The sequence below is a fragment of the Aythya fuligula genome, chromosome 1 (assembly GCF_009819795.1).
Source record: "Aythya fuligula isolate bAytFul2 chromosome 1, bAytFul2.pri, whole genome shotgun sequence".
Lineage (NCBI taxonomy): Eukaryota > Metazoa > Chordata > Aves > Anseriformes > Anatidae > Aythya > Aythya fuligula.
Window position 1 is genome coordinate 179,742,676 of NC_045559.1, and position 12,211 is coordinate 179,754,886.

General features: G+C 48.7%; 1 protein-coding gene across 1 annotated transcript in view; it reads left to right on the top strand.

Moving 5' to 3' along the window:
- The first annotated feature begins 541 nt into the window (after positions 1-541).
- FOXO1 (forkhead box O1) overlaps positions 542-12,211 on the top strand; it is a 64,386-nt gene continuing 52,716 nt past the window's right edge. The window contains exon 1 of the mRNA XM_032207460.1: positions 542-1,282. Within this exon, the coding sequence (XP_032063351.1) occupies positions 602-1,282 (681 nt within the window). The 5' untranslated portion in view covers positions 542-601. The remainder of the gene's footprint in view (positions 1,283-12,211) is intronic.

A 12,211-nucleotide genomic window follows, 5' to 3' on the forward strand; every position in this document is an offset into this window, starting at 1 on the left:
CAGGGCCGGGGGGGCCGCGGCCACAGGAGGGGCGAGGGTCCCCTGGGGAGCCGTCCTGGGGACTGTCCCCGCACCAATCGCCCCCCCTCGGGCTCCGCACCTCGCCGGGACGGCACCGACTGCCGCCCCCTTCTCGAGCTGAAGGGCTCTCGCTCCCCGTCGAGGGGAGGGAGCCCAAAATAAGCCCAAAACAACCCCAAAACACAGGCAAACACACACACACGGAGCCCCCCCCGGGAGCAGCCCGGGGGCACCGGCACCCTCCCGCCCCGCGGCGGGGGGCGGCGCGGCGCTGCCATTGGCGAGGCTCGGGCCGGTCCCTCCCCGCCGGGAGGAGGAGGAGGAGGAGGAGGAGGAGAGGAGGAGGAGGAGGAAGGCTGGAGGCGGGCCCGCGCGGGGCGGTCGCTCCAGTCGGTCGCTGCCGCCGCCGAGGAGCCGGGCAGGGCGGCGGGGCCGGAGCCGCGCCGGGAGTCGGCGGCCGCGCCGTCGGGGCCGCGCCGGGAGCCTGCATGGGGCGCTGAGCCGCCCCCACCCCAAAAACCCTCCCCCGACAACCCCAAAAGCCTCCGCCGAGCTCCCCGCTCCCGCTCCCGGCCCCGCCATGGCCGAGGCTCCGCAGCTGGTGGACATCGACCCCGACTTCGAGCCGCTGCCGCGGCCCCGCTCCTGCACCTGGCCCCTGCCGCGGCCGGACTTCAACCCCCCCAGCTCGGCCACCTCCAGCCCGGCTCCGTCCTGCGGCGGGGCAGGAGCAGGAGGAGCAGGAGCAGGAGCAGGAGGAGGAGGAGGAGGTGGCGGGGGGCAGCCCGAGGGGGCGGCCGGCACCGCCGCAGCCGTCGCTGCCGCCGCCGCCGCCGCTGCCGCCTCGGGGGCGCTGGGCGCCGACTTCATCAGCAACCTCAGCCTGCTGGAGGAGAGCGAGGACTTCGGGCCGCTGCCCCCCGCCGGTCCCCCGGAGGCTGCCGCCTGCCGCTGCGGGGACTTCCCGGCGCCCGAGGCCGGCTGCCGCCTCCACCCGCCGGGGCCGGTGCCTCCGGTGCCTCCGGTGCCCCCCGCGGCCGTGGCCGGGCTGTCGCCGGGTCCCGTGGCCGGGCAGCCCCGCAAGAGCAGCTCGTCCCGCCGCAACGCCTGGGGCAACCTGTCCTACGCCGACCTCATCACCAAGGCCATCGAGAGCTCCCCCGAGAAGCGGCTCACCCTCTCGCAGATCTACGAGTGGATGGTCAAGAGCGTCCCTTACTTCAAGGACAAGGGAGACAGCAACAGCTCGGCCGGCTGGAAGGTGAGGGGAGGGCTGGGGGCACCGCCGGGACCCCCCCGAGGGGCTGGGGGGCTGCGGGGTGCTCGGCGCCGCACACGCCGGCTGCGCTGCCCGCCGCCCGCTTTGCAGCGTGCGCGTGCCTTTCGCATCTTATTTCATTTTTCCCCCCTCTTGTTTTAATTTATTTGATCGTATTTCATTTTATTCTACCCTAACGTGTTTTATTTCATCTTATTTTTGTTTTATTTCGTCTGATTTTATTTACTTTTACTTATTTCATTTCGTCTCGTCTCGTTCCGTTTCACTTTTATCCCGCTCCGTTTCACTTTATCCCACCGCGCTTCATTTATTTTATTCCCAAAAGGAAGAGAGGGGGAAAAAAAAAAAAAAAAAAAAAGAAAAAAAAAAAAAAAGAGCCGCTTCTGCCCTCCCCCCGCGGGGCTCGGCCGGGGCCGGGAGCGGAACGGGGGGGGCCGGGGCTCGCCTCTCTCCGCCTTCCCCCCCCCTCTCCGCCCTGCCCCGCCGAAAGCAAAAGTTCACGCCGTGTCACGGCGCCGGCCCCAGGCACAGAGGATGGATTTTGGGGGATTTTGGGGGCTGCCAGTGTTGAGCCCCCCTCCGTGCGGCGGGGTGCGAGGGGCGCTGCTCGCCCCCGGGACCGCCCGGCACCACTGGGAGGGGGACCCGGGGAGCTGGGGCAGAGGCAAACGGGGCAGGGGAAGGAGAAGGGGCAGGACAAGGGTTGCAGAAACACCGTGCGTTTAATGAGTAAGCTGGCTTTGCCTGGGTGGCTGTGCTGAAGTCGGCGTGCGGGAGCGGCTTTCCCATTAATTTGTGGGGTTTTGTGCGCTCCCGGGGCAGGGAGGACCGGTGGTGAGGAACCTGTTGGGCTGGGGGGGGTTCAGCGCTGCCCAGCTCGGCGACACTTTGCTTGGGGCTGGGCACCCACCGTGGTGGTGGCCACCCCCATCCCCGTGTCACCCCCATCCCCCTACCACCACCCCCAGCCCCTCTTCTCCCCAGCCCCTACCCCAAATCCACCCACAACAGACCCAGAGCGCCCGCTTTTTCGGCACCCCGTTGTTGCGTGAGAGCGCTGTCAGAGCGAGCTCCCGCTGCCTGCACGAAGGCACAGCCTCCTCCTCCTCCTCCTCCCTGCGAAGGATGGCAGCAAACGTGCAGGGTGCATGTGCCGAACGTGGGATCGGCGTGTTGTGCTGCTGTGCTCCTGACTTGGCTCCAGTTGGGGCAGTCAGACTGCCGGTTGTCGAGTTTTGCTCGCCTCACCTTCTAGTATCTGTAATATTTGCATTTTTTTTTTTTCCAAGTCAAATCCTGCATTTATATAGATTTTTACATGCACAGCTAGGAGGGATTGTTACGTCAGATTTTCGTCAACGTCATGTTTTTACGGGGGGGGGCAGCACCCTGCTAGGGAAATGCAGATGGATCTGAAACTCGTTGTCAGCTGAAGGCTTTTAAGACTTTTAAAAAGTAATTTGTTAGTTCCTATCAATGTGTTTGACTAAAAAATTTAAAGGATAATTGTCTGAAGACATCTTTCATGAAAAAGGCTTAATAGGAGGGGAATGATTGATAGCTGACAACTTTTAGAGAAAGTAAATTGTCACCTGAAAACGCTGTTTTTTTTTTCCAGTGGTGTTTCAGTCTGTCAGAAATAAAGCAAGCCGCCTCGAGTGCCTTTGCAGAGCGAGTCGGAGAGAATTGAAAGGAAAACAAACAAAACTAAAATCAGAGCAGAGAACTCCCAAGTTCAAGCAGGCACATCGGGAGCTCTGCTAGCTGCCTAACTTATTAGGTGTTTCTTATTTTATTGCTCCTCTTCCTGTGTTGCTTCAGCCACTGACAAGCCTTGCACACCTCCTCCTGGCAGAGCGGGTGCTGCCGATGCCCATGCACCCACACTGCGCTGCAGCGGGGAGAGCTGGTGCTGGCACAGTCCTGGGATGGCTGTACCCTGTGGCAGGACGCTGTAGGAACCCCAAAAACACACACGTGCAGCCTACACACTGCCCTCAGGCCTCTATATGGCCACATTATGGGCAGGCAGCTCAGAAAGCTGCTGTGTTGGATTGTGTTGGCTCCATGCTGCGTGGGTTTGGTGCTGTGGGTGCTGAGGTCGGAGCAGGGATGGAGCTGGCCATGGCCACTCAGAGCTGGAGCATCACCGGGTCGGTGCCCGGGGTGTGTGGTGTGTGGGTGTTTTGCAGCCTGAGAAAGAAAATGTTTTGTTTTGCTCTGCTTTTTCCCTCCTAAATAAAGCTTCGTCTTGTTGGAGCCTGCGTATTTGTAAGTGTAAACAAGGCACCTTTCAGATTATACACAAACTCCATAAAATACACGAGGACTTGTAACAGAATGTGCACTTTATGCCTGGTGGCAGGGCTGCGTTCGTCACCCAGAAGTTGAGAGCTGCCTACTGTAATGCTTGTGAATCAGCACGGCCCCCACTTAATATCTGATGTTGAACTGCTTTTGCATTTTTTTGCTGAATAAAGAAGTTCAATGGTGTTGACATTATCTGGTGGGAGCTCGGAATAGCGTCCAAGTTCTTCTGAGCTGAAACTTTTAAGCGGAAATGTCATCTTAAATAAGGGTGGTAAAGGTAGTAAGATAAAATTCTCACTGTTAGCTTACTGAAGTAGTTAAAACTGCTCTCAGCTGTATGTGCAAAATAGTTTACTCCAGACTTTCTTAGCACAAACTCTGATTTAAAAAAAAAAAAAAAACACAACAAAACATCCAAAAAAACCCAGTTGAGCTCTGGGGGAGCAAGGGCTGCCCACCCAGCAGCTGGGCCCTGCCAGACCTGCCGCAGGGGTGAACGTAGGCAAGTGCCGATAGCGAGCGGTGCTGCTCAGAGAAGGCTGAAGCAAGAACAAGATCTGTTTCCGAGATAACTAAGAAATTGTTGTGAAAGTTGCATGGAAGAATGAAACTTTTGTCTTGTAGCAGTCAAGTGAAAGCGGTGTTTTCTTCTACCTGTGCGAGTGGGAGACTGTGCATGGGGCTTAGGGCAGTTTGCAGTCCCCAAATGGGATTCATCATGGCCGTAGATAACTTTTCCTTTGCTCAAATCTGATAACTTTTTGGCTGATCATCATAAGCAAGAAATTAAATGCCTTTGTGGCGGGTATATTTCATGATGTCTTTGCTTTACGTCAAAATGGTTGCGCTCTGCTGTGAAGGAGCCGTCAGAGTTAAACTTTCCTGAATGGCCTCAGGCTTTCAGCCTCCTATTGAAAATATGTTTAAACCACAACCTGTAATATTATGTTGGCTACATGCAGTGACTGTTTGGACAGAGGTCTTCATTAAGCAGAAAACACAGGGTTTTGGTGGCTCCCATCTCAAGGTGGCCGCAGTGTTTGTTTTTCCCAGCGGCAGGTGTGAAGGCCGCACGTGCATTTACACCTCCTTGACTTCTAGTCCTGAGGAAACTTGATCACCCAAATATATTTGTTGCCATTGCTGAAGGAGTATAGATGATAGATGGTATTGAGCTGCAGAAGGATGAATGGATGTAGGTCTGAGGACAAAACGGGTATGGGGAAGGAGCTTCGGGTGGCCTCACCATAGACTGGCTCTGTGGTCTCCTCTTTAGTGAATCGGCCTCCATGAAAAATCAGCGCTGGGGTGTGGTATATCCAAGTCTAAAGCCGCACGTGTGTTATCAAGTATTGGGAGGCTCTGGGAAATCCAGAGTGATCTTCATGGCTGCCAAAAGTTTTTGGTTCTAGATTGGGGAATAATTTAAATCAGAGAAATTTGTGTAGAGCTCAAGTAGTTGAAGAGGAAGAAGTAGATCTCAGTGAGGTTTTTATTGCACATTTCTATTTTGACGTGGAGATGTCACTTTAATTAAAGACTGCCTTGATGAATTGCTCGGTGTTCCCTCAGTGCTGGTTGCATACCTGCGGGTATTTAACTCTGTCCCAGCGTAGTAGATCAGATGCTTTCCTAGGAGGTTTGTGGACCCCTAGCGTTGTGTTACACATGCATACAACACACATGAGTCTGCATATAGGTATGTCCATGTGTTTGCTTTCCTATTTATGGGTTCTGCCAGGTAAATCCTATCACAGCCATGCCTTTTTACATACGGCACTGGTTACAGCCTCAGTACCTGGAAGATGCAGTTGTGTCTGCTCTGTGTGAGCTGCTGCAATCTCTCTTCCAGACCAGTTCCAGCCACTGCTCACCCAGCTGTGAGTTTTACTTTTGGTGACTCGTGTACCTGCTCGCTGCCACTATCAGTCCTCGGTGGCAGCCTTCACCGCCTGCCTCTGAGTCACCAGCCTGAATCCTGCTTAGTAAGGGAAAAGGTTCACGGCTGAAAGTTCACCTTAATCATTGCAAGGTGCCTGCACCCTCGTAACTAGTGATAAAGCTCCATGCTAACCCTTCATGGCTTGTTCCTTTTAAACTTAATTCTCTTTCTCCATCTATATTTGCCCTTTTTAATCTTAAACCTCACATGAAGGATAAAGCCTGTTCTGTCCTTAGACCTGTGTGCTGCTGCCCCTGCTTTCAGGCTTGCACTGCCTGGTGCGATGCATCCTGGCGATCCATCCCAGGTGGTTTTGAGCTTCCAGTCCAGGCCTTGAGTTATATGTTGACTATACTCTTAATTTTTTTTGCATGTCTTGTATTTGCTGTAACTGCTGCAATGCTTGTTCAGTTTCTTGTCTGGTTATGGGCAAGATTAAATGCCAAAAGAAAGCACCTGAGAGGCTTTGTGTACTGACACAGTAAGCTAAATCTTCCTGAAGTGACAGGCTTTGAATAAGTTCAACACAAAAACAAGGCAACTGGTCTCTTTGCCACTGTACTCCTTACGACATACTTGGCTTCGTTCTTAATGTCATTATTTCTTTTTTATTACATTACTTCACAAGGGGTCAGTGGAGTTGGTGGATTAGGGAATGGGCTTTTGCTGCCTGGGATAGAAAGGAGAAACAGCATGGTACAAGAGGATAAAGATGGTTAGGTGATTTTATTTTATTTATTTTTTTTATTAAATATAATAATCAACAATAAAGTAGGCAATTTATATAGATATAGTATATATTTTTAATAAGACTCCAGAAATGGTGTACTCTTGAGATGTTTGTTCAGACCTTCTTCAATTTCCAAAGCATAATGCTACCTAAATATATGCCACTCTGTTTACACAACTGGTGAATATTTTGCAAAAAGAGTGCTCAGCTTTTGGAGCAGAAATGATGAGACATTTTGCAGCCACAGATTTGTGAAATATGTAGGGCTGTGGCCACAGCCTACAGAGATTCAAACTTCAGACCCTTCTGCTTTGGGAGAAGGTTAGTGTTTGAAACAGGGATTTCTCATGGAAATGATTTTGTAACCTTGAGTAGTGAATTCTAAAGTAAGATAAATTAAAGATACCCATTAAATAATTTGTTTTCCTCTTTCAGAAATATGTAAAAGATGGATACATTTACTTTATTGTTAATTCCTATGAAGAGAGAACTTCACATTCACTGTTGGTGGCTGCAGCTAAACTATAGTTAAGCGTATGGCAGTGCATTCCAATATTTTAATGAATTTTGTAGTGTTCTGTGTGTAAGTTTGATGTGCCAAAGTGAGTTTTAAATACAGGGGAATACTGCTTTTCATAATGAAAGGCTGCACTACAGAAATGGATGAAGTGTGCAGGGCAGTCACATTTTGAAAAACGGCATCTGTGCTGCTGCACAGAGCTTCAGCATGAATTACGTTCACTTCTGAGGGCAAGTACTATTCACATTTAAGTTATTTCTAAATATATTTGTTGAATGTTACTCCTGTGTGTTCATCAAACAAAGCTGCTTCATTCCTATGCTTTAGTTTGTAATGTGCAAACATCTTCAGTTAGTGCAGCAGCTGTATTGTGCTGTTTCTCGGTAGGTCTCCGTTTCTACTGTAGGAGGTGGAGGAATAAAAAGAATGAAGTCAACTGCTTTACTGTGCTGATGATTATCTCAGACTAAGAACTTCATTAGGCCTTGTGATTGTGCTTAGATTTTGGTGGTGGCTGCTGATCTTTACCAAATAATATCTAAGGAGGTGAGCTTATTTAGTGTGGAAGCACTTCTGCAGTAAGTTGCAAAGGTTTAGTAGTGCTTTCCCTTGTGATACGTGGGACCAGAGGAGAAAAGTCTGAAAATCTGCTGGGACTCTGACAGCAGCTGCATCTTGCAGAAAGTTGCTGAAGAAGTATAGGGCCGCACTCAATTTGCCCCAGGCAGCTTGTTGTTGCTCACGGCATCGACCATCGCTACATGGTATCAATGATGTTACAGTCCTGTTTGCAAACACTTCTTGTTCTAGAGTTAATTCAGCCTCAAGGTACAAGTCTTCTCTTGTTCTAGTGTTCAAAGGCAAATTTTTGGGAATGCTAGGAATCCACACAGCTGGAAATGCTCTCGGTCCTATTGCTGCTCCACGCCAGCGGGCCAGGGATGGCTGTGGTGGCAACTGAGCAGCCTGTGTTCCCCTGACGTGTTAACTGTGTGCTGGTGTGAGCCTGCGGGGCTCCTTTTGCTTTTTGTCAAGGCTGTTTCTGTGGTGTAGTTTAAGTTTTGAAGCCTGGCACATGCATAGTTGAGGGAACACAGCATGTCTGTGTGGGGCATACTCTAAAATAGCACCTATTCAGATTTGACTTTTGATTGATTGTCATTTTGATTGGTGCTCGCAAGCAGAGGTATCCTTTACCTATAGTGTTTGCTAACTAAATACCTTCTGCTACCTCTGCTTTGTAATATGCAAGAGCTCTTATAAAGAGCTCTTATTTTATAAAGAGCATCTTTATTTTTTCTGGGTATCTGTCATTCAGAGGCCATTTCATGCCAGGCCTCCGTGCATCTCCTGCATCAGGATGTGAAAGGATGAAGGGGGCAGCACTCTGTGTCTTGCATGTTGGCATATCCCTCTAAAAATGCTGGAGGCTTAATCCCCGGCGCTACATTTAATTTAGTTAGTACCAGAGTGAGATCTCTTAAATCACACCCAAAAATCAGGAAATTAAAAACTTTATGGAATGAGATGTGACTGGTGGTTGGGCCTCGCTGTCCTGCAGCACCGCTAATGCTGGAGAGGAGGAGGGCAGTGAGTGAGCACAGGTGCTTTTCACCCAGGGCTGTTCTGAAGTCTCCTAAATCTACTTTTCTACTTTTGTTGTTGTTGTTGTCCTTTTTGGCAATTACTGTGAGTGGGCAGCAGAGATGTTTTGCTTTTGCCTTTTTTTGGAAGGGGAACTCCGGAGCATTGGAGCACAGACATTCATTTTATGGGGAAAAATGAAAATGCAGATCGTATGCTTTTTATTTTTAATTTTTTTTGCTTCCTTAATAAGGACTGTTTGCATAGTTCAGAGAATGGACTTTAATTGTCCAAATGCTGTCTGCAGCAATGAAAAAGTCACAACTTCTTCAGTTTTCTTACACTTAACTCCAGAAACTGTGACGTGGGTGGAGTTTCACTTACCCATCACTGACTTTTCAAACTACGCAGTTAGATAAGACTGAAGCAACTCGCTATAAATGTGGTGACTTGTTAGACCGCATTTATTGTGCAAATGAGCTTACATCCTGCAAGATCAGCAGAAATGCTTAATGTTTGCCTGGCTGGAAATTAATTAAAGTTTGGCGACTGAAATTAAAGGAATGGATTTGTTGCCCATTGTGTTATACAGAGTTGCCTTTCAGTTCCCATAATATGAATTAGCACGGTTGCAAATGGTTTTTGGCATGTGTGAGTTTCGGGTCCGAGCTGGTGCTGTCTTCTGGCATCTGTAGTGTTTTTAGATTGAAGCAAAACTCGTTTCGTCTTGGATGCTGTTCTGTAATGTGTGTTTGAATGTATCTGAGGCAGCTAACGGGAGTAAGGATATTAACAATCCAAAAATTTACTCCTGTGGTGATGGGGGGGCTGATTTGCCTGTAGCTTGCATTTGTTTGAAACCGATTCAAGTTAATATCCTAATTTGAATGTAATTGTTAGAATAAAAAATAAAGTACCTGTGCCGTACATATCTTGCACATATATTCAGATTTAAATTTTGATTGCCAAAAGCTTACAGACTGAGAAATCTTTGGTGTTTGCCAACTGAATTATATCTTATAGCGAGGCTTTGCAATATATAGAAACTCTTAATTAGGTATTCAAAAAATGAAGACGCTGTTATTCAGAGATGCTTCATAGCAGGCCTCCGCAGTTCTCCGCTGTCAGGATGTGAAAGGATTATCTGCTCTGTGCTCCCGTTTGCTGTTAACGTGTTGATTTCTCTTTCCAAAAATACTCTGTTCAAATGTGAACTTTCAAATTAGATGAAATTGTTTGCAGCCCCCACAGCCCCTTCTCCCAGAAAACCCAGCTCTGAAGGCATCCTGGTGGTGGGCCGAGGGAAGAGGGATTATTCCTGCTGTCGGAAGGCGTGAAGAGGTGGGGAGGTGCGAGCTGGCAGCTTTTGGGGAAAGCTTGGGGCCTGGCTGCTGCCCCAGCCCTGGCTGGATGCTGCTGTGTGGATTTCTGTGTGTGCTGGAGCCGTGATGCAGCGGCTGCTCCATGCCACAGACGAGCCTGTTGGAGCTGTCCCGCAAACACTCGCCTCCATCTGTCAGGCTGGTGTGCTGCTGTTCCTCTAGTTGTTCATGTGTGAGCAGGAGGAATGAAATCTCCTGTTACAGCAAGAAATATGTAGTAATTCACCATATATAACACTATCCAAAGATGTTAGGGTATGTATCCCTCAGCCTCTCAGGAGGATGCCCCGCTGCTGCGTCTGTCTTTTGCTGAGGTGCTTCAGCTTCTGAGGTCCAGGCCAAGGAGAGCAAGGGTTGTGCTGAAGGGAAAGATCCATGCTGCAAATATTGTGTTTATTGATCATATTTTTGATGAAATATTGATCAAAAAATAAGTGGTTATTGACCAAATTCTCTCAGGTGTATTATTACTTTCCTCCAGGAAAGGTGAGGAGGGGCTCTTTATCAGGGCATGTAGTGATAGGACAAATCTACCTCGTTTTTTAAGCCAAAAGAGGGTAGATTTAGATTAAACATACGGAGGAAATTCTTCACACAAAGGGTGGTGAAGCACTGGCACAGGTTGCGCAGAGAAGTGGTGGATGCCCCATCCCTGGAGGTGTTCAAGGCCAGGCTGGATGGGGCTTTGGGCAACCTGGGCTGGTGGGTGGCATCCATGCTCATGGCAAGGGTTTGGAACTAGATGGTCTTTAAGGTCTCTTGTAGTTATTTGTAGTGTTTCCATCCCTGACACCTCTGCTGCACTTGTCCTGCCTCTTCCCCACCTCTTGTGACTGAGCTCTGCTCTACTGATGCATCTGCAGGTCCAACAACAAGGCATTTGAAATTCAGGATGAGGACACAGCCTCATGTGTGACTGATCAAAATACGTTATGTAATTCAAACATAAATAAAATTGTACTAAATATTTTGTAGCTAGCTAGATAAATTTAGGCATTGATTAGTATCTAGAAGCCTATAGCGCAGAAAGGAATACCAAAAACTCCCTTCCCCTCCCCAATATAAATATAAGTATATATATATATATTGTTTTTTTTCAGATGTGAAAACCCATAGTGTGACTGCATGTTTAAGTCAGACCAACTTACTTTTCTGTGTAGTTGTTATGGTGTCTTGGTCCTGCCATCCTTGGGCCAGCATTGAGGTGGAGCTGGAGGCACTCCTGCGTGCAGGTGACACGATGCTTGGAAAACTCAGAGAGTGCCAGAGAGGGGTGAAGTCTTTAACTTTTGTTTGAAATGGGATGATGAATTTTTTTTCCCCCCACCTTATTTTCCCTTCTACCTTGAGGAATATGTGCAGCCTCTGAGGAGAACTGCACTGTCAGATTTTTATGGCCCTTTGTTGCAAGAGCTGAACATTTCCTAATACAACATGAGTGCATATTCCAGCTAGCGGAGCAGCAATATTGGTCTAGGGTCTGGTCTTTGGTGCTGCTGGTGCATTATGCCCTTGTCCACAAATGTAGTAAATCCATAAATGTGCTGCTGAAATAAATGGCAGGAGAGGAGGTTAAGGCAGTATTTTAAAATGCAGCCTGTTGCAATTGATTTTTGAGAAATAAGTAGATGCTATCTTAATGCAGAGTGCTCCATGCTTGTTAGGAAACTTGAGTCGCTCTTGAATAATCCAGTTTGTTTAGTCTATGAAAACCTGATACTGCACTCTTGCCTACTTCTTCTTTACAGTTCTATGGCAATTACATAGCAATAAGCATTAAAAGGAGAAACCATAATCTTCTCTGCTTGCAGTCCAAGCCAACACCAGTCATCTGCTGATGCTATGAAGTCATCCTTTGCTTTGAGGTTGCTCCCTGAAGCCTTGCTCCAGATGTCTGCTCCAGGTGAGCAGTTGTGTTTTACTCCCAGTGTGTCCAAGCCCTCTGCAGGGCATCCTTCTGGGGCTGGCCCACGGTGGAGGAGAGGAATTCTGCAAAGTTCCTCCTGCCATTTGATGGTCCTCCCTGCTTCCCCATTCTGGAACACTGGAACAAAAATGAAGATGTAAATGAATTTGCAATTATTGCACAACCAGGTTATGCAATGAGGCTGACGTGTAGGGCATACACATGTAGAAAACGCCTGCTTGAAGAGATGGCATTAAGTGCAGTTTCACCACCTTCTACCCAGAGATGAGGCTAACTGTGTTATTGGCTTCACCCCCTCCTTGGTTAACCTGAGTATTAAAGCACACAAAATATTCTGCTTCTGTTGGCTGAGACATATTGTTGATGGAGCAAAAAATAAATTAGTTCTTATGGACTGTTTATTTTGGAAGGGCTTTTTTAGCTTGGGGCCCGGAGTCCAGGCAATTAACGTTGCAGTAGTCGATCCTGGGGACGTGTGCTGCACAGCAGTGAATTTTCGTACTGTCAGCATAGTCT